We start from the raw sequence: 22,112 nt of genomic DNA on the forward strand, positions 1-22,112 counted from the left end.
CTGGAATACACAAAACACGTTGTAATTTTTCGGCCTATTTATGAATCGTTTTCAAATAAACGCTCGATTATCGATAGTATATGTGTACTTATGCACGCTATAGAAGCGGGCTGAAAAGTCGATTCTCTTATTTCCTGATCGCACACACAGATACACACATATGGCACACGCTGATATATAGGTGAAAATAGCTCTGATTATCCCAAGACTGGTAAAATAGATTCCTTACCTCAGATCAGATGTTCTCCAAAAAGATTATTCCAATTCCTGATCGCCATTCCAAATATCGATCGCGTTTATTGATCCAACGCTGGGTACTGGAATCACACATTTTCCGCTGTTCTGGTGGTGGTCGATTACTTGGATCGTCTCCGGTTACTTGTCTGACAAATAAAATGTGGAAGCAGGACTTTTTTTTCTCCATGTGTTTCATTCAATCCAATCCAAAGGGGTGCAGTACCATCCGAGAGAGACGATAGGGGGCGGTATTTTCCCTGTTCGAGTTCAGACAGATCCCCACTGGTAACGTGAAGCTACATTGATGAAAAATGAATGGAAATCGATAATAAAAAGATAACTATCAAAAATGAGGTCACTCTGGCACTCAACGGTTGGCATGAACTAACGAGAAATCTCGTCGTTGGCACTCAAAGTGTTAATAGCGCCGACAACATTGGGGAAGCCGACAACGTTAAATAACAATATTTAAATAATAAATAAGATCTCTGGGTGGTTGGATCAATATCATCCTTGATTTCATAGAGTATATCAAGAATTGCTTGAGCTGGCAACCTGTGTCTCCGGATGATTTCGGTCTTGCCTAAATCAAAAAATTATATTCTCATTAGAAATATTCTTTCACGAGCACGCCTGGCATTACGATGCCTTTTCCTGGCAACAATTACTGCTGCCATGATCACCCGAGACGCTGGCAATGACACCCCTTTATAAATGTGCTTAGTTACCACCAAATCTCTGAAGGCGTAAATAGCGTTGCGTGGCAATTAGCACAGATCTTTGTGAATTTGTGTTTTTGCGATGAGGCTAATTTGCATAGAAAGGGGCACATGTTCCGCCCATATTACCTCATTTAAATACCCACAGATGGCACCGACGCAATGCTGATGGCAACGCAGTTAGCACCGCATTTCACCCTTTGCGCTTGCTTTGTGAATAACAAACTGTGTTTCGGAGCTATTTGCACAAAGCATAGCATCAGAAAAAGCCACGCAATCCCTTTGTGAATTTGCCCCACAGTAAACTAACGGAGAACAAAGACATCTTCACTACATCTGTACACATAGTAAACTAACTGAGAGAACAGAGACATCAGTATTTTCCCCAACATTAGGGCTGGGCGATATAACGATAACGATAAATATCGCGATATATTTTAATAATCGATATCGAATATCGAAATAAAAAAGAAATCGAAAAATCGTTTTTTATTTTTATTTATTTTTTTTATTTTTTGTTTTACCTGCAACAGGGCAGTTTTAAAACCAGAGACAGTGGACAGACTTGTCTTTCTTGCCTGCAACTTAAAGTAATGGCTTTGCTTGTCCAAATGACAATACTGACCAAATTCAGATTTCTTTTTCTCTTGTCCATTTATTTTGTTTGCTTTCTAATTTAAAATACATTTTAAAACCGTCTGTACACAGTAGGCTATGTGTGCTAGCAGAACTAGACTCCAGTCACGAGTCACAGTGCACATGTGCGGTGGTTTGTCCACCAAAAAAGCGCCAAAAGATCGAAAATAAACTAGCAGAGCCAGAACTGTTCAACTCCTCTGGAGCCACAGCCAGCAGAGAAGCCGGTTTACTTTAGCTTTTAAACCAGCTGCAGCCTGAGAACTGGAGTGTGAGGGGATGTAACACTAAAGATGGCGGCAATGACAAAGAATTGCTGCAAAATAAACATACATCTGTTGTTAAAAAAAAAAATTAATTTTTTTTTATACTTATAACAATTCGATAATTATCGATATCGAGAAATAAAATAAAATTATCATATCGTTATCGCGATATGATTTTTTTCCATATCGCCCAGCCCTACCCAACATAGATGTAGTATTTATGGCTGGTTTAGATGAATCGACTAATTGATAAAATAATCAACTGATTAATCGATAACAAAATAATCCTTAGTGATAGCCCTAGTATTTTCCCCAACATAGATATAGTACTTTGCTGGCTTGTTGCAGTGTTCTTGCTTGATGCAGATGTTGGCTGTATATCTTTTTACTGTCCAGAGTCGTCGGAGGAGGATGAGGAAGAAGACGATGAGAGCGATGAAGACTGGAGCTCACATAGTGGACTTGCAGCAGAGGAAGAGAAGGGAGGGGGTGAAAACTGAGAAGATGAAATTGGTAAAGAAGAGGAAGATGAGGCAGAAAGTGAAAAAGAGGACGGTGAGAATGACGTGGGATGGGAATACATTATTTCGAATTTGAATTTCTTCAATATTTAGTTTCAAAAGTGTGGCTATGACGGTTCTCTCAGTTTCAGAAAAGGACACAGACTGGTTTGTAATCCAAGGTTACGAGGAGCTTGGAGAGAAAAGTGGAGCTAAACTACAGACAAGACTCTTGGAAATCCGCCTCAAGAGATTGTCAACGGTAAGATGGGGAGGAAAATATTACAGTGAGTTTCTTTTGCATAATGCATTTGCACATTTTATATAACAACCTTTACATGATAAAAAATATAGATATAGTGTATTAAAAAAAGAAATAATTGCTTAACTAGGCTTGCCTAGTCTCGTTCTTGGCTGGGTCTTGCTTAACTAGGCTTGCCTAGTCTCATTCTTGGCTGGGTCTTGCTTAACTAGGCTTGCCTAGTCTCATTCTTGGCTGGGTCTTGCTTAACTAGGCTTGCCTAGTCTTGTTCTTGGCTGGGTTGGGCTTGACTTGGTGTCTACTGTAGCCTATTGTCTCTTAGCGAGAGAGAGGCGTGGAGAGAGAGATACTCTAACCAACCACACTTAGTTCGCACAGCAGATTAAAGTAGATACTTTGATAGTGGGATGTACAATGTACCCCTGTTGTGTACCTTTTCTAACATCTCGGACCAAAACCCTGCTCAGACTAGTGTGAGTGAAACCCTGCTCAGAGATTGATGTTGGATTATTCCTGATTCTTGGAACGATTAGTCAGTTAGCTAAGATACATAGAGTGCTCCCTGCTGGATAACAACACCACCAAGTCCAGAGGACAGAGTGCTCCCTGCTGGATAACAACACCACCAAGTCCAGAGGACAGAGTGCTCCCTGCTGGACAACAACACCACCAGGTCCAGAGGACAGAGTGCTCCCTGCTAAACAACAACACCACCAGGTCCAGAGGACAGAGTGCTCCCTGCTAAACAACAACACCACCAAGTCCAGAGGACAGAGTGCTCCCTGCTGGATAACAACACCACCAGGTCCAGAGGACCGAGTGCTCCCTGCTGGACAACAACACCACCAGGTCCAGAGGACAGAGTGCTCCCTGCTAAACAACAACACCACCAGGTCCAGAGGACAGAGTGCTCCCTGCTGGACAACAACACCACCAGGTCCAGAGGACAGAGTGCTCCCTGCTAAACAACAACACCACCAGGTCCAGAGGGCCGAGTGCAACACCACTTTCCCACAACGGCCTTGACTGGGGCCTGAAACGGTGATCTTCCGACCATGAGTGTGGAGCGTGTGGATGTTTCATGCATTTCATTAGTCCAGACAATGTCTTTGGGCTGATTTATCAGTGTGCAGGTGAGTTTTGAGAGAAACTTTGTGGTCTTGGTTGACCAGGTGGAGAATTTCAGTCTGTTTTTGACATAAGTCTGAGACCACTTATTGATTTATCGATAACTGCGTGAAATCGATAAGTGGCATCACTTATCGATTTTCTTTGCACGTGTAAAAAAAAATAATACTTTATACTATACTAGGTCTTGTGGCATGTTTTAGTTAAAACATCCCCATTTCATGTAAATTCAGTTGAATTGCAACTCTGCACTGTGCATTCAATATGCAGTGCACTCCTCCATCACATCCAGAGACCTCCGACTATAAAATGAGAAGGATCACTGTGGTCGTTTTGAATGGGGAAATCTGTAACACTAAAGATGGCGGCAATGACAAAGAATTGCTGCAAGATTAACATAAATGTGTTTAAATAATAATAAAAAAAAGTATATATATATTAAAAAAATATACTAATAAAAAATATCGATAGGTTTGATTGAAAATGTTATTAACAGATTGCAGAATGGGTACAATACAGTATGGCTCAATACACACTTGTTAAGGGGATGCAGACCAGAGAGAGACTTTCGTCTTGTTTCCATTGGAGTCCCCCATTTTCAATTCATAATGAATTGTAAGTAAGGGTGCAATTAGCACTGTGCAATCCATTCTTTGTGGATCCCGCCCCAGTCTGTTTGGCACTGTGGTCTTGGTTGATCATCAAAGTCAACTTTATTGTCATTTCCCATAATGTGCAAGACATACAGAAAATGTAATTACGTTCCCCCCTTCCCACAGTGTATATAAAAAGATCTCTACAATATAAACAAAGTAATATAGGACACAATATACAACACAATATACAGGACTATGTACAATTAGAGCTGCCGCGATATCGGTATTACCGCGGTATCGCTGTTACATCATGCCCACCGCAGCGTTGGGCTGAATACCGGCATCACCGCTGTTTTTTATTATATTATTATTATTATTACGCTCTCGTTGGGCTTGCGGCTCTGCAGATATACCCTACTTCTCTGTCGAGATTCCAAGCGACCCTATTGGGTACCAGAAAAGTCACATGAAACACTGCAGACCACTGATTGGTCAGAAGAGATACGCGTCACATGCTTGGAGCATCTTGCAGTGCGTTTACTTCCTGAATCTCAGCCATCACAACACGGCTAATAGTACGTTAGCTCCCACCGGAGACCGGAGTGGATTACCGACGCCGTCGCTCCTCAGGGAACGAGGCATAATGATTTTACTGCAACGAAATGTTATAATAAAAGCCCTTCGTTCTATACACTTGTCTGATTGAAAACTTTATTAACAGACCGCAGAATGGGTACAACTCGGCACGCTCTGAGCAAAGAAAGGAACTTAGATATTAATTGAGTAACGCTTGCCTTGCTATGTGGTCCGGTAAATACGAACGTGTAACTATACTAACGTTATTGCCACAAATCGAATGCCTTTGTAATCATAAGTAGTAACGTTATAATAAGAAGAAGAAGAAAGGGTCGGGGGGGTAACCGGCGGGCGCGACACCGAGGGGAGACTTCGAATCCGTGTTTCACTTTTAATAACGAATGCGTGCATGCCGAATCCCAAACAATATTCATGCTGCAAAGTCATCCTCTAAAGATAGACATTTAGACTAGAGGCAGGCTATATGCTATATAAAGAGTAGACTACAAAAAAAATGCATTCAAACTTTTTTTTTTGTGTGTGCGTGTGTGCGGTAATACCGCGGCGGTAGGAAATATTTTGCAAATGTGTGCGGTAAGGAAAACATCAATACCGCGGCAGCTCTATGTACAATATAAACAGTAGCTAAAAATAAATGCATGAGTGACTTAAATAAAAGAGGTAAAAGAGAACTTAGTGCAAATCTTCCTACCAGCGGTAGTACATAGTCAAATAAAATAAAGTGGCAGTGAGTTAGTAAAGTGGCAGTGTGTGTCTGTGGGATGGTGTGTGTGTCAGTGGGTTGTGGGTTCCTAGTCCAGAGTCTGTGGGGGCAGAGTAAGAGAGGGGCAGAGCTGGGAGAGAGTTCAGCTTCCCGACAGCCTGATGGATGAAGCTGCCTTTCAGTCTGCTCGTCCTAGCTCAGAGGCTCCTCATTCTCCCGGAGGGCAGGGTGGGTGATGAGTGCTTTGCAGGCCAGGCGTGTGTTGTAGATGTCCTGGAGGGAGGGGAGGGGGGCACCAACGATCCTCTCAGCTGTTCTGACCGTTGCAGGGTCTTGTGGCAGGATGCTGTGCAACCCTCGTACCACGCGCAGGGCTGTACGTTAACTTTTTTTGCACATAGCACTGGTGCTACAGAGGTTGATAGTTTTGTAGCACAGGCCAAAATCTTGTAGCACAAGCATAAAACGTGTTATATTTGTAACAGTCACAAATGTGCCTATTGTATTTGTTATTTAGTTGCAGTGCCATGTTTGGCTGTCATTTAGTATATCGCCATGTGTTATTATTACTATGATACTCTCATATGCTATTTTCAATTAATATCATAAACAACATAAGGAATATTAGCATAATTTTTAGTGGACTGAAGGAATGAGTCGGCGTTTAATAGTTTTAAATGCAAATAATTTATTGAAACATAGAAGTGGGGTCGGTTGGGACACACACACGCACACAATGGGGGACCCTGATGTAAACAAGACAAACGTCTTTCTTTGGTCTGCATCCCCTTAACAATTGTGTGTATTGAGCCGTACTGTACTGTACCCATTCTACAATCTGTTAAATAAAGTTTTCATTCATTCATTCACACACACACACTGTTTCAACTCACCACCCCCGCATCATATTGTAGTCTAGTCTGTCTTCAAACTTCCACTCCTCTCGAAACTTGTTTATATTTGAATATCAACATTATCTGTCCATCCTCAGTTTACTATAATATACTCCTGTCCTGACTAGTGACTTCATCGTCTTTCCGCACGCACGCACACACAGGGAAGGGGAGAGAGTGCCCCCCCATTTCCCTTTCCCCAGTCCACACTGTGTCTGCTGGCTCTGCGCATCTGCCTCTGATCAGGATTAGCTTGTTAGCTTGCTAACGTTGTAGTGATTGTAATGGTACATAAACGTTAATTTCGGGCGATGTGCGCATAAAGGAATGGCGACGGGGCAAAGCATGTAGATGCATTTGACCTGTTGCGAGAGAAAAAAAAACACCACAGACTTATTTCGGGACGTGTAGGCGCACTGCTGTGTTAAGGCAGCAGTGCGCACCAACCGACCAACGCGCTGCTCTGCTTGCAGAAGCACGGATAGGGCGGATATGACTCGTCGAGTTGTCACAAGAGTTTTTTTTTTAAATAAGAGTATCATATGCACCTGAACGTTGCTAGCTTTCGGAGCCTAGCTGGAGCTGCGCGTGGGCAGAAATGAGACCCGCTACAGGATTTTCAAAATAAGAGTATCTATATGAACCGAAGTAAATCCATCCATCGCACAGACCGCTGTTGCTGTAGCACGTGCAATATATATGTCGCACTGTACAGCCCTGCACGCGGTTATGCAGCTGGTCAGGAGGCTCTCGATGGTGCCCAAGTAGAAGGAGCACAAGATGGGAACTGAGGCTCCAGCTCTTCTCAGTTTGCGGAGGAAGTAGAGGCGCTTCAGGTTGTTCAGCAGAATGGTGTCACTGTCACAGGTCTGTGGTCAGGGTTTGTAGTCTGTGATGGTCTGAATCCCCCGCCACAGGCTCCTGGTGTCTCTGCTGTCACTGAAACGGTGCTCTATCCTCTTTGGGCGTTTTCACTCCGGCAAGACTCCGGCTCTGTTCTGGAGCCTCTGAACCTTGGTGCTTTCTGGTGAACCAGCCCGTGTGTACACCTATTTAAACAGAACCCAACGCTCCACCATCCTCCGTCATCAAAACAGCTTCAAAGGTTCGGCATTGCATCTGCACCATGTACTCAACAGGTAGCAATCTCAAGATGAGATCCGATTCAAATGTATTGTCATTATACAGCACAAGTACAATACACCATCCAACCAAAGTGGATAAAGAAATGCTCCAGAAAAAAATAAATGAATGAAATAAGAAAGGAAGTTGTGAAACCAAGAGATTTGAACCTGTGACCATAGGATCCACAGGCAGCCACACTAACCAGTTGAGCTAAAGGGTCCGACGTTGACTGCAACTGACTAATCCATAGTTTACACTTGTCAAGAGCCGATTGCGCAGTCGGTTAGTATTGGCATTAATAAATCAGATGTCATGCTAATATGTCATGTTCTACAGTAGGACTTACTACTATGATACGCAATAAAACAAGTCATTAGAATAATAGAAGCCTACTTTGCTGGAATGATTAATTTTGAACGTATACAGTACGTGTGTGTGTGTGCTTGCACACTTTGGCTCACTACCTTTCTCCATGCATATTTATTTCTGTAGCATTTCTTTATCCTCTCTGGTTGGATGGTGTATTGTACTTGTGCTGTATAATAACAATACATTGGAATCTAATCTCATTTTGAGATCAGTCACAAATCGCTTCCTGTTGAATGGATCGATTGAGTGCAATGCTGAACCTCGAAAAAGTTTTTGCTTGTCCTGACAGCCTAGAATATGACACGTCCACTGATGATGTCACCGTTCGCAAGGAAAAAACAACAATTTTCTGAACCAATTAATCCCGGTGTGAACGCGCCTATTTGTGTACTGCCTTTTTTTTTTTTTTTTTTTTTCTTTTTTTTTTTTTTTCTCCGATTTTCTCCCATCCCAATGTTAGTCGTATGCCAATTCCCAATCCCTTCCTGGTCGCTGCGCACTTACCCCCCACAGTCAGATCATCTGGGAGAGTGGAGGCTACCACGTGCTTCCTCCGACACACGTCCAGCCAATCACCGCTTCTTTTCACCTGGCAGCGTGGATTCACACTGAGAGGGCGTAGCGTGTGGGAGGACCACACTATCCCCCTCAGGTCCTATCCGCGCTTAGCAGGCGCCCCGACCGAACTGTAGGAGTCGCTGTTTACAACGACCCGGACCCACCCCGCCAGCTTCTCCCACCCTCTAATACAGCCAATTGTATTAGTGTGGACGGCCAGCCAAGCTGGTGACAACCCCGGAGCTGTGAGCTGGATTCGAACAGGCGAATCCAGCTCACAGCTCCGGGGTTGGTGACGAACGCAATCTCCGCTCGGCCACCTAACCGCCCTCGTGTACTGCCTTTTTGCATTTTTGATGCCAATGTCTAAGTCGGCCCTGGCTGTTCTCAGGCCAGGGCAGGCGGTGTTCCGGGCTAGGCTTGGGCGGTATCCTTTTTTTCACACCGTTATACCTTTATCACATAATACCCCGGTGCACGGTATTTGACGGTATGACTTTCATTTTCATCAGCGGGGGGGGGGGGGGGGGGGTGAAAACTACTCTAATGTGCAGTGAAAACTACTCTAATGCTTTATAACCTAGTCATTGATTTAGTTCAGGGTAATCTTAAGATTAGCCGCAGAGCTAACGCTAGTTAGCGTGAGCTAACGCTAGCTAATCAAGCTCAGTAGCTCACAGAGAGAGATAAACAGCTGACAGCGGATAGTACAGGACGGTACAAATACAATAAAAAGGCTGGTGGGGGCTGTTGTGTAAACCTTGTACTCTTTAGTTCACATATAATAATAGACTGATTATTTGCTTGCTCCACCAGTGCACCACTCCACAACAACACACACCAACTCTCGTCACAACGCTTTACGGTATTTTCACAGCACTGTCGCAACATTACCGTAAAACGTGAACACCGGGGGAGCTCCAGTAGCTCACCGCGTACCTCGAGCGCTATTTCGGCGCCGGGGACAACCGTGCTCGTCACGGATCTGGGGTAGCAAGTTCGATTCCCGGACAAAGCCGTAACTTTCTCAGAGTGTCTTCCCCCCATCTCTACCCCCATTCAACCTGTTTCTGTCGGTCATTCAAAACACGTGAACACCGTTGTGACCCACTCGCTCCACTAGACTGGTCTCGCCCTCTGCTGGCGCGTGTGTGCACTACACTCAACTCTGTTTCACTGTAATAGAAGCTGAAGCGCATCTGTGATTTTGACGGTGACGGACGGTATTGATTTTCAATACCGTCGGTATTTCTAAATACCCCGGTATATCGTAATACCGTCATACCGCCCAAGCCTATTCCGGGCCCTCAGTAAACCATGGACTTCCCCTGTCAGCCATGGTTTCTGATTGATGCATTTACTGATGTAGGCAGTGACTGTCTCTGTATATTCACGGATGTTGGTGTGATGGTTATAGGTGGCTGCCTGCTTAAACATTATCCCAGGCTGTGGTGTCAAAGCAGTCTTGAAGTGTTGAGGAGGCATCCTCTGGCCACACCTGCACTTGCTTCTGAACTGGTCTGGTGACTTTAGCCCTTGGCCTGTATGCTGGCATTAGCATGACAGTAGTGTGATCAGAAGCACCCAGGTGGGGGAGGGGTGTAGCCTTGTATACTCGTCTCAGGGTTGTACACAAGGTCCAGTGTGTTTTTTACCTGTGTAGGAAAATCAACATGTTGAAGTTGTGAGCATAGAGACTTAAGGTTTGGTTGAAATCGCCAGCCATGATGAGAAATCCATCTGGATGGGCTGTCTGTTGCTCACAGATGGCGTTGTTCAGTTCCTATAGTTCTGTCGTTGTTGTTAGAGCAGGGGGGGATGTAAACTCCCTCGGTAGGTAGAATGGCCGACACTTTAGGAACATTAACTCAACCAGGGCTGAGCAGTGTTTACGTACCACCAGTGTCTTGACACCAAGCATCTCTGATGTAAACACAGACCCCGCCGCCGCAGGTCTTGCCTTCTTCCGTGAGGAACATGTCCGCCCGGTAGCATGTTAGCTCATGTTTGACTCTTTCAACAGTTTCCTAAAGGTGAAAAACGACACTCTCTCGCCGCCTGCTGTGTCGGTGTATGTGGTCCCGTTTATTGTCCAGGGAGCGTACGTTAGCGAGTAGGATAGATAGATGGTATAGCTGGCTTGTTTGGGTTAGCCGCTAGCCTAGCTCGTATACCTCCACGCTTGCCCCTGCTTCTGCTTCCTCTTGCACCGCCTGCGGCGCGTCCTCAGCGGGCACGACTCAGTGGTGGAGTGGTGGGCTGCCGGAGTAATCCAATGGCCCGTAGCTCCTCAACGTGCACCGGATTTAATTCACTAAATACCATATGCCGATGTCGATCAGGCTCTCATGGCTGTATGTTTGCCTTGAGGTGGATAAGCGCGATCAACACTCGCACACGACGAGTAATAACAATAAAAAAATGTAAACGCCGCATTATCGGGACAGAGGGTAGCCGCTGCGCCTGCTCGCACCGCTATCTTGGTCTTGATGTGGAGAGCATGAGTCTGTTTTACACTGTGGTCTTAGTTGATCAGGTGGAGAGCCTTAGTCTGTCTGACATTGTGGTCTTGGTTGAACAGGTGGAGAGAGTTAGAGAGTCTGTTTGACACTGTGGTCTTGGTTGACCAGGTAGGGAGCTTTAGAGAGTCTGTTTGACACTGTGGTCTTAGTTGATCAGGTAGGGAGCTTTAGAGAGTCTGTTTGACACTGTGGTCTTGGTTGACCAGGTGGAGAGCTTTAGAGAGTCTGTTTGACACTGTGGTCTTGGTTGATCAGGTGGAGAGCTTTAGAGAGTCTGTTTGACACTGTGGTCTTGGTTGACCAGGTGGAGAGCTTTAGAGAGTCTGTTTGACACTGTGGTCTTGGTTGATCAGGTAGGGAGCTTTAGAGAGTGTTTGACACTGTGGTCTTGGTTGACCAGGTGGAGAGAGTTAGAGAGTCTGTCTGACACTGTTGGGATGTGTCTTGACACAATAAGCAGGTCATGGTGCTTCTGGCAGGGAGGTGGTCAGACATTGTGGCCTAAGCGTATATACTGGGCTACTTCCTCATTTTTAATAAAAACAAATATGTACTGATTGAAAAATGCACAAATCATCTACTGTATGGAACCAGCTGTTGCCAGAATAGAACTACAGTATCATAATTAGTGTTTTGGACAAATTGCCATTTTTCCTGTAATGTCCAATGGAGAATGAACAGTCACCTCATGCTATGTGTCCAGTGGAGAATGAACAGTCACCTCATGCTATGTGTCCAGTGGAGAATGAACAGTCACCTCATGCTATGTTTCCAGTGGAGAATGAACAGTCACCTCATGCTATGTGTCCAGTGGAGAATGAACAGTCACCTCATGCTATGTGTCCAGTGGATAATGAACAGTCACCTCATGCTATGTGTCCAGTGGAGAATGAACAGTCACCTCATGCTATGTTTCCAGTGGAGAATGAACAGTCACCTCATGCTATGTTTCCAGTGGAGAATGAACAGTCACCTCTGTAATTTCACTGTAAGGCAGGGTTCATCAGAATGTCTTAAAGTATACATCTACACATAGCCTTAGACTGCCAGTTTACAAACCTATCTCTTCATTTGAATGTTTCTGTCTCTCTCTGTTCCCCAGATCCAACCCCTGTCCTGCTGCCCGGCAACCAATAGAGACATGGAGGAATTGAGACGCCATTCCTGTGACCAGTGTGGGGAGAGCTTCAAGACAAAGGCTGAGCTTAAAAGTCACCACATGGTACACACAGGAGAGAAACCTTACTGCTGTGGCCAGTGTGGGAGGAGCTTCCAAACAAAGAGATGTCTTAAAACACACCACATGGTACACACAGGAGAGAAACCTTACTGCTGTGACCAGTGTGGGAGGAGCTTCAAGACAAAGGGAGAACTTAAACAACACCACGTGGTGCACACAGCAGAGAAACCTTACTGCTGTGACCAGTGTGGGAAGAGCTACAAGACGATGGGAGAACTTAAAAGACACCACATGGTACACACAGGAGAGAAACCTTACTGCTGTGACCAGTGTGGGGAGAGCTTCAAGACAAAGTCAGAACTTAAACAACACCACAGGGTACACACTGGAGAGAAACCTTACTGCTGTGACCAGTGTGGGAAGAGCTACAAGACGATGAGAGAGCTTAAACAACACCACATGGTACACACAGGAGAGAAACCTTACTGCTGTGACCAGTGTGGGTATAGCTTCAAGACAAAGGGAGAGCTTAAAAGTCACCACATGGTACACACAGAAGGGAAACCTTACTGCTGTGACCAGTGTGGGGAGAGCTTCAAGACAAAGAGGGTGCTTAAACAACACCACATGATACACACAGGAGAGAAACCTTACTGCTGTGACCAGTGTGATATGAGCTTCAAGCGAAAGTCAGAGCTTAAAAGTCACCACATGGTACACACAGAAGAGAAACCTTACTGCTGTGACCAGTGTGGGAAGAGCTTCAAGACCAAGGCAGAACTTAAAAGACACCACATGGTACACACAGCAGAGAAACCTTACTGCTGTGACCAGTGTGGGAAGAGCTTCAAGACAAAGGCAGAACTTAAAAGACACCACATGGTACACACAGGAGAGAAACTTTACTTCTGTGACCAGTGTGGGAAGAGCTTCAAGACGATGAAAGAACTTAAACTACACCACATGGTACACACAGGAGAGAAACCTTACTGCTGTGACCAGTGTGGAGAGAGCTTCAAGACAAAGGCAGAACTTAAAAGTCACCACATGGTACACACTGGAGAGAAACCTTACTGCTGTGACCAGTGTGGGAAGAGCTTCAAGACAAAGGTTGCGCTTAAACAACACCACATGGTACACACAGGAGAGAAACCTTACTGCTGTGACCAGTGTGATATGAGCTTCAAGACAAAGGCATATCTTAAAAGTCACCACATGGTACACACAGGAGAGAAACTTTACTGCTGTGACCAGTGTGGGAAGAGCTTCAAGACGATGAAAGAACTTAAAAGTCACCACATGGTACATACAGGAGAGAAACCTTACTGCTGTGACCAGTGCGATATGAGCTTCAAGACAAAGGCATATCTTAAATGTCACCACATGGTACACACAGGAGAGAAACTTTACTTCTGTGACCAGTGTGGGAAGAGCTTCAAGACGATGGGAGAACTTAAAAGACATCACATGGTACACACAGCAGAGAAACTTTACTGCTGTGACCAGTGTGGGAAGAGCTTCAAGACAAAGGCATATCTTAAAAGTCACCACATGGTACACACAGGAGAGAAACCTTACTGCTGTGACCAGTGTGGGAAGAGCTTCAAGACGATGAGAGAACTTAAACAACACTACAGACGGCAGAGGACACCATGCAAGATGCCAACCTACTTATCGAGAGCAGTTAGGGGTTATGTTTCTAGCTCAAGGACACTTCGACACACTGCCCAGGACGAGCTGGAATCTAACCGGGAACCTTCTGATTACCAGACGACTGCTCTCCCTCCTGAGCCACTGTTTATGCAGGTGGTTATATCACTGTAATGATGTGTTTCTATGTAAATCAAGATCTGTGGTCTGAGGTATTAACACTTTGATCACCGGGGTTAAATTCATAATTTACCATCCCTCGCCAGCCCTATTTAACATGGAGAAGTTCCCCTTCTTTGCAGGGCTATAACTTTTTAAATTGTATTTCTAAATTGACATTACTATGGCCCATTCAACGTCCTATATCTATTGTTCAGGGTGTAGCAACGTTATACTTTTTCATTCACATATTCATACTAAAATACGGTCTAAAGTATAAGTATGTTTTTATCGTTTTCTGCAGCTTTCTCCAGAACTTGATTTATAGCCCTAAATGCATTATATTGATGATCAAATACAATTTGGTAGGAATCTGTGCGAGATAAAAAATGTCAACTGGACGTGCTTCTAGGAGTTACTACGTATGATCTGATGTTGGGCGGGGGGTCGTTTATAATTCCGTGGGCAACGTTATCATTCATCTAGTGTGGGTGATATGATCATCAGAGCAGTTTATATGGAACACGTTAAAAAAAAACGCTGAATCTTACCGTAGCTTCCTCATAGCGTTGGGCGATGAGCGTGGAGCAGAGATATTCCTATTATGGGATGTAGAAATACCCGATCCATTTCCAGGTTGTATAATAGTATATACGTCCAAATCATGATGTTTATAGAGTTATTTGCAACCGATCGACATCCATTGTGTCAAGATGGAGTCCTGCTAATGATAGCGAGTGCCCGGACGAAATATGGGTGAGCACCACTTCATCCGCATCACTTCCTGTTTGGGCGAGCGGCCGATCGGCCACCAGATGGCGCTCTTCAACCGTTGGAGAATTGAGAGGGGCTCACCAGTACATATAATGTCTCCGGGGGAGAAATATGATTTCGATCACAGATTTTTGAAATATTGATATCAAAGACGCCGTCCAGCGTCTTCGGCAGAATAAGCATGGTGGGGAAAGACGCTGAACAGCGTCTTCGGCGATTAAAGTGTTACGAATAGAAATCGGAATACTAATATTGAAATTAATATCCGAATGATTAGGAGACCATTCCTGAAGTTCAATAAGATTGTTTATTATACTATGGATTAGGGCTGAACGATTAATTATAATATGGATTAGGGCTGAATGATTGATCGATTTTAAATCGAAATCGTGATTTGAAATTACGCAATTAGCAAATCGAAAAGCCTGCGATTTGGGATACGTTATACAGCGAGTCTGATTCAAGGTTTTTTCTTGCTAGTCAGTCATGCTTACCAATCAGAAGTGCTGTGCTCTCATTGCTCACCAATCAGAAGTAGCCCAAGGTAGCTACGTATACGCCCAACAACAACAGCCCATGAAACGTGTGTGAAGACGTTACAGCAGGGCTCCAGAGTGTGCCTATTTGGTCGTATTTTCTATGTGCAGTGAAAACTCCAATGCGTCTAACAAGCTTTGCATCCTCGTCATTCCTGATGCCCACGTCGGGGGAAACTAACGTTAGCCACGGCGCTAACTAACCTAAGCTAGCTAACCCTGCTCACAGACAGAAAACCGGAGTTTCAATAGTAGGGAATAGAGATGGGCGTGAGTAATCGATTACTTGCGGCTATGAGAATACTCGCGGCTATGAGAACTCGAACCAGCTTGTGAGAATTCGTTGTAGCCAGCTAGCGTAGATGCTATTCAATGCTATCAACATTAGCTAAATAGCTAACCAACTAACGTTAATGCCATTCAGAATGTATAACATAGCTACAACACACAATAACGTTAATACAATTACATGCATCATTGTTTACAATGAACTGGTGGGGCTAGTGACCGAAAGGACTGGACACAGGGACAAGTTAAACATCAATTAATTTAATCCAACAGGTAGTTTCGATCTGCGCTGTCGTGCCTATGCACCACAGGGCTATTCTATTATATACGGCTTTGACGCGCTGCCGATTAAAAGATTCCTCCTCATCGATTGCCTGTAGCTGCATCTAATGTTAAAACGAACCTAAAGTTAGTTGTTCACCAACAATCTCAACATTTGTATTAATGTTAACTCAAAAACATAGAAATGGACGACACAAGTTGTCCGCTCATAGATAGGTTCCGCTAGCGATAATAACAACAATACTTCCGGTCGGGGGGTTTCAAAATAAAAGAGCAAAGTCTAAAACACTGGAAAAGACGTTTATTTTGTACAGTGTTTTCCTCCACAAGTAATTCACAATCGCTCGAGTATAGCATGCTATCAATCGATCGGGGTGGGCGGGGCTGAGCCTGTCTCTCTCCCTCCCTCCCTCTCTCCACTGTACGTTCAATTATCATTTAAGTAGTAAAACATTACACTATAAAAACGAAGTGGATAGTTGATGATGATAAACATTTTACTTCATTAGCTGAAATATTCTAAAATCATTAAGTCTACTATAAGCCATTCTTCCTTCATCTGTGTGTGTGCAAATTGAATCGCAATCTGTCCGAAAAATCGCTATTAGATATTTCCCCAAAATCATGCAGCCCTAATATGGATCCATACAGTTTGTGCAGTAAAAATGCTCTTTCATCAGTAATAGAGTTGGGAAGAAGGGAGGAGAGGATAAAGGGCAGAGGATAGAAGAGACCGTAACACAGTAATGTTTTATATCTCACAGACAAAGGATCATATTACTTGATACATATTTAAAGGTCCCGTGTTTCACTATTTGGGCAATGTTACACAATTCCTGTGAGTCTATGGAACACATCTGTAAGGTGTATTTAAAAAAAATTCATTGTTTTGTATTTCAAGATTTCAAGCTGTTTTGGGCTGGGCTCCGCCCATAAGCGATTTGAGTGACAGTCACCCACAGTCTGCACTGGCAGACAGAGACATAGAGAGATTGAGGGGGATACTAATTAATTTCGCCGTTGGATAATGCATTGGTAACTTGTTTCAAATGACAATATATACCCCTGTGAATATTATTGCACGGATCGGAATACGGGCGCGCGCGTGTGGGAACGTGCGCAATGATATTTTGCAGCAGGTTGGCAGTGATATGCGAGTGCTCCCAACTGCGTGTGTGTTTCCCCATGTGCGCGCGGTCGGGAGTGTGTGTAAATGCTCCGTGTCCCTCTGTCTCTCTCTCTCTTCCTCTCTATCTCTCTTCCTCTCTCGCTCGCTCGTTCTCTGCTCTCTGTCGGCACCCACGCCATTTCAACCAGTTTGAGGAAGTGTCAGTATTTCCACTCGCTCTGTTGTTGAGCGAATGGTTGAGTGTGGCTACAACCATAGAGGGGGCGTTAGTTCTACAACCATAGAGGGGGCATTAGTTCTACAACCATAGAGGGGGCATTAGTTCTACAACCATAGAGGGGGCATTAGTTCTACAACCATAGAGGGGGCGTTAGTTCTACAACCATAGAGGGCGCGTTAGTTCTACAACCATAGAGGGGGCATTAGTTCTACAACCATAGAGGGGGCATTAGTTCTACAACCATAGAGGGGGCATTAGTTATACAACCATAGAGGCGTTAGTTATGCAGATGAGAATTATTGGACGTCACAGGTACGCGAAATTCAGAATAGCTTAGTTCAGTGAGGGAGGATCTCATGAACTCGAGACTGGACTGATGAGCCAAAATGAGAATTAGAGACACAGACCCCATTGATACAACCCCACATTGCTAGAAAACAATGCTAAACACTGGAAAAGGCCATTTATAAGGCACGGGGGCTTTAACATGTAAATTCTGACATGTAAGTTCTCATGATGCATATACTGTGTCTCGTCTATGTCCATATTAGTCCATACGGTACATCTCCCATTGCTGTTTATATATCATAGGCCGTTTACCTTATAGTGTCAGAAGCAGATACTGAGCAGAGACAGGAGTCCATTCATGGCTATAGAGTGATTGAGAACATAGTGTACAGAATATGTTCATGTAAGGATGTGTGAATAATTTTTCCTCCTTACAATCACATTGTAGGATTCATACGGAAGGTCCATATCATACACATCAGTAGCTATTCTCTATATTTACTAACTGCAATTAAATCTTCTATTATCTATATTTACAAACGGGTAAAATATGACTATTCTTTATATTTACTAACTGAGGTAAAATCTGACTATTCTTTATATTTACTAACTTAACTTAAATCTGACTTCTCTATATTTACTAACAGGTTAAATCTGACTTCTCTATATTTACTAACTGAAATTAAATCTTGACTATTAACTATACTGTATTTACTAACTGAAGTAAAATCTGACTATTCTCTATATTTACTAACTGAAGTTAAATCTGACTTCTCTGTATTTACTAACTGAAGTTAAATCGGACTATTCTCTATTTACTAACTGAGGTTAAATATGACTATTCTCTATATTTACTAACTGAAATTAAATCGGACTTTATATTTACTAACTGAAGTTAAATATGACTATTCTCAATATTTACTAACTGAAGTTAAATCTGACTTCTCTATATTTAGTAACTGAAATTAAATCTGACTTCTCTATATTTACTAACTGAAATTAAATCTGACTTTTCTATATTTACTAACTGAAGTTAAATCTGACTTCTTTATATTTACTAACTGAAGTTAAATCTGACTATTCTCTAGTATATATAGAGGTTGAGTAGTTTCCTGGGATATATCACATTCACACTCCAAGTGAGGTAGATTATCTTCACAACTACAAATATACCCTACCTGCAGTATTTTAGCCTGGCATCACCCTCAGTACCTGCAGTATTTTAGCCTGTTATCACCCTCAGAACCTGCAGTATTTTCAGCCTGGTATCACCCTCAGTACCTGCAGTAGTTTAGCCTGGTATCACCCTCAGTACCTTCAGTATTTTAGCCTATTATCACCCTCAGTACCTGCAGTATTTTAGCCTATTATCACCCTCAGTACCTGCATTATTTTAGCCTGGTATCCTCTTCAGTACCTGCAGTATTTTAGCATGGTATCACCCTCAGTACCTGCAGTATTTTAGCCTGGTATCACCCTCAGTACCTGCAGTATTTTAGCATGGTATCACCCTCAGTACCTGCAGTATTTTAGCCTGGTATCACCCTCAGTACCTGCAGTATTTTAGCCTGGTATCCTCTTCAGTATCAGTATCTGTGTATCCACATCAGTATGCATGGGATGTATGAATCAGAGATTTGAGCCTATAATGTACTGAATCCTCTAAACATGCACTCTTTAACTCTTCACAGTGTGAAAGTGCGGTGAAGACTGAAGCTTCACTTAAAGTGGAAGGGTTGGAACATGAAGATCTGCAACATGAACAATCCATGGATCTAGACTCTACCTCAAAACTAGCAGCGGCGTCTGCCTCCTCTGACGTAGAGGTTTTTGACTCTTTCAACAGTTTCCTAAAGGCGAAAGACATAAATTATGCACACTGTGCCATTTTTTCTGCCCCAGAGGAGGAGGACAGCGACATTCAGACCGGGGATCAGAACCCGAGGCCACAAATGACTCCTTCATGTGAAGTTGAGTCTGACCCTGAATGTGATGGGGACCTAAGTACATCTGAAACTGAACACAGTTCTGACTACTCAACATCTTGATTCATTTCCAAAAAGCTTCCGAAGATCTCCCTCCAAGTCAGATTGTAAGGAAGAAGGCGAGGACACGTCAGACGTAGCCTATCGCAGAGGCCTCCTTTACCCGATGTCTGACTCTGAGAGATGATGATGGCGATTTTGCAAAGAATGTACGCAAGTGCGAAGAGAGGAGACTTCCAACCACAACCGAAAGCAAGGAAACTTCTGATGAGTCCGATTGTATGATATGTATGATAACAAACGGACAATCTGCTGAATCCAAAACTGCCATTCAGCGCAGGTCACCAACGACTTCAAGTGGCAAACACATGGCAACTTCTGAATCTGACTCAGAACCTGAGCAGTACAGGACTGAGAACACACGTAGATGTGATGCAGCAGCTCTATGAGAAAAATCTCCATCCCAGCCTACGTTATCCAGCGTTTCTTTCCATTGTGGGGGAAAATGGAAAAAGGATCGGGCTACGTTCGCCTGAAGCGGCCGAAGAGTACATGAAGGAAACACATCGTGGATGACAAGCTTATTCATCTTTTTTTCTTTTTTTTTTTTTTATCTATGCTGGATAACTTTGCTATGGCTCGGACTTCAAAAACGGCATCAAACAAGCTTTTTGACAACACTGAGGTACAAATAGTTTAATACGAAACGCTAGACACTATATTTATAGATTTATGGTTTTGTGCAGGTTATGATCTGACGTCGACATTTTGGAACATTCTGGATTCTTTTTCGATCGCTCTGTCATATTGGAATATACTGGAATACACTGGAATGACATAACTCTATGGCAGGAAGAATACCCTGGAACATAACATCAGTTTTATACAAGTCATGATCGGTGGCTAACTTTCTAGAATACACTGGACTTTTACAATGAAGGCCTGGGAACAATAACATTCGGTATGTACCTGCACATGAACCAGATATGGAAGATCAATAAACCTTCATAACGGTTTAATGCCCACCCTTGTCGGGGGACTAACTGCATACAAGGATTTAAAAACCTCATTTTCATCTAAAGGTGTAAGCTTGGCAAAGTTATTTTAAAATTTTAAGCAATTGTTTCCTAACTTTAGGGATTTCTATAATTTAGTTCTAAACATCTTTCTTTCTTTTTCTCTGTTTTCTGAAAGGTTCCAACATACATGTTAGTAGAAGGTTCAAATGAGTATACTAATTGAGGCATATTTTTTATTTTATTTTTTATTACATTAAAAGGAGAGTGGCTAGGCCACAAGTGACATTCTATTAAATTAGAATTAAAGTTTTCGATCCTATGGCAATTAGCATAGGAAAGTTAAGGATAAATGGCTCACTCTGGGCTAACCGGTGGTGTAAGGGAGGGAGTTGTACGCGAAGGTGGTGTCAAAGGAACACAGCCTTGTACAGCTCTTTGAGGGAGGGGGGTTTAGGGGATTATTTGTATATATGTATGTTTTTAAGCTCAGCTCTCAACGGGACCTCAATAATTGGATATATATCCATTGTGAATTCGTACTCCAGACGCATTACCAACAAGCACACAACAACATGTATAGATTATGGCTAGTTTCAATATAATAATCTGGAATACTGGGGGAATAAATAAACAAACGCACACTGATGAAAAACAAACAGGTTGATGTGGCTCTTCTAAGCGAAACGCACCTTTTAGTGGAAGACAAAGCAACGCTAGCGGACAACATATATCATAACATTAGTCACACTTCCTTTGGAACGAGATCCCGTGGAGTTGCTATAGTCGTGAAACGGAAGTTGAATATTGAGTTGAATTCATGTGTCGGTTATCACACTTTTTACTTCTTACTGATGACTATTTTTAAACTGAATAATTTTAAACTATTTTTCACACTTTTTACTGTAACCTTGCTATTTACATTTTTTACTGTTGTATGTCTGTTCTATTTTATAATTTTTAGACTATTTTTAAACTTAATCATTTTAAACTACTTTATTATTTGTATTACTGAATAGAGAGCCTATTAGGATGCTAGATCCTAATGTGAAACACTGATTTACCATACCCTGCTATGCTCACCCATGCCTGTGTTTTTACTGTTGTGAAGCACTTTGAACTGCAACCTCTGTATGAAAAGTGCTATACAAATAAAGTTATTATTATTAAAGTTATTATAATTGCAGGAAGTATGGTCTGATACAGATGGTCGGATAACCATGAATGAATGAATGAAAACTTTATTTAGCAGAATGGGTACAATACAGTACGGCTCAATACATACAATTGTTAAGGGGATGCAGACCTGAGAAAGACGTTTGTCTTGTTTCCATCAGGGTCCCCCATTTTCAATTCATATAGACATTTATGACATACACAACATACATGACATTTATGGCATAGGGACATATAGGTATTTAGTACTGATACATTTGTGACATAACGGTATTCAAATATACAGTACTGTTACCCTTAGATCCTGACAGAGTATAT

At 42.9% G+C, this 22,112-nt stretch overlaps 1 protein-coding gene across 1 annotated transcript in view; it reads left to right on the forward strand.

Moving 5' to 3' along the window:
• The window catches only part of LOC311241356 (uncharacterized protein), a 43,118-nt gene extending 21,380 nt beyond the window's left edge, over positions 1 to 21,738 (forward strand). The window contains exons 3-6 of the mRNA XM_084330143.1: positions 2,255 to 2,413; positions 2,505 to 2,620; positions 12,214 to 14,097; positions 19,309 to 21,738. Of these exons, the coding sequence (XP_084186269.1) occupies positions 12,253 to 14,097; positions 19,309 to 19,665 (2,202 nt within the window). The 5' untranslated portion in view covers positions 2,255 to 2,413; positions 2,505 to 2,620; positions 12,214 to 12,252 and the 3' untranslated portion in view covers positions 19,666 to 21,738. The remainder of the gene's footprint in view (positions 1 to 2,254; positions 2,414 to 2,504; positions 2,621 to 12,213; positions 14,098 to 19,308) is intronic.
• Positions 21,739 to 22,112: the final 374 nt, after the last annotated feature.

The sequence above is a fragment of the Notolepis coatsorum genome (assembly GCF_963971535.1).
Source record: "Notolepis coatsorum genome assembly, chromosome: 15".
NCBI lineage: Eukaryota > Metazoa > Chordata > Actinopteri > Aulopiformes > Paralepididae > Notolepis > Notolepis coatsorum.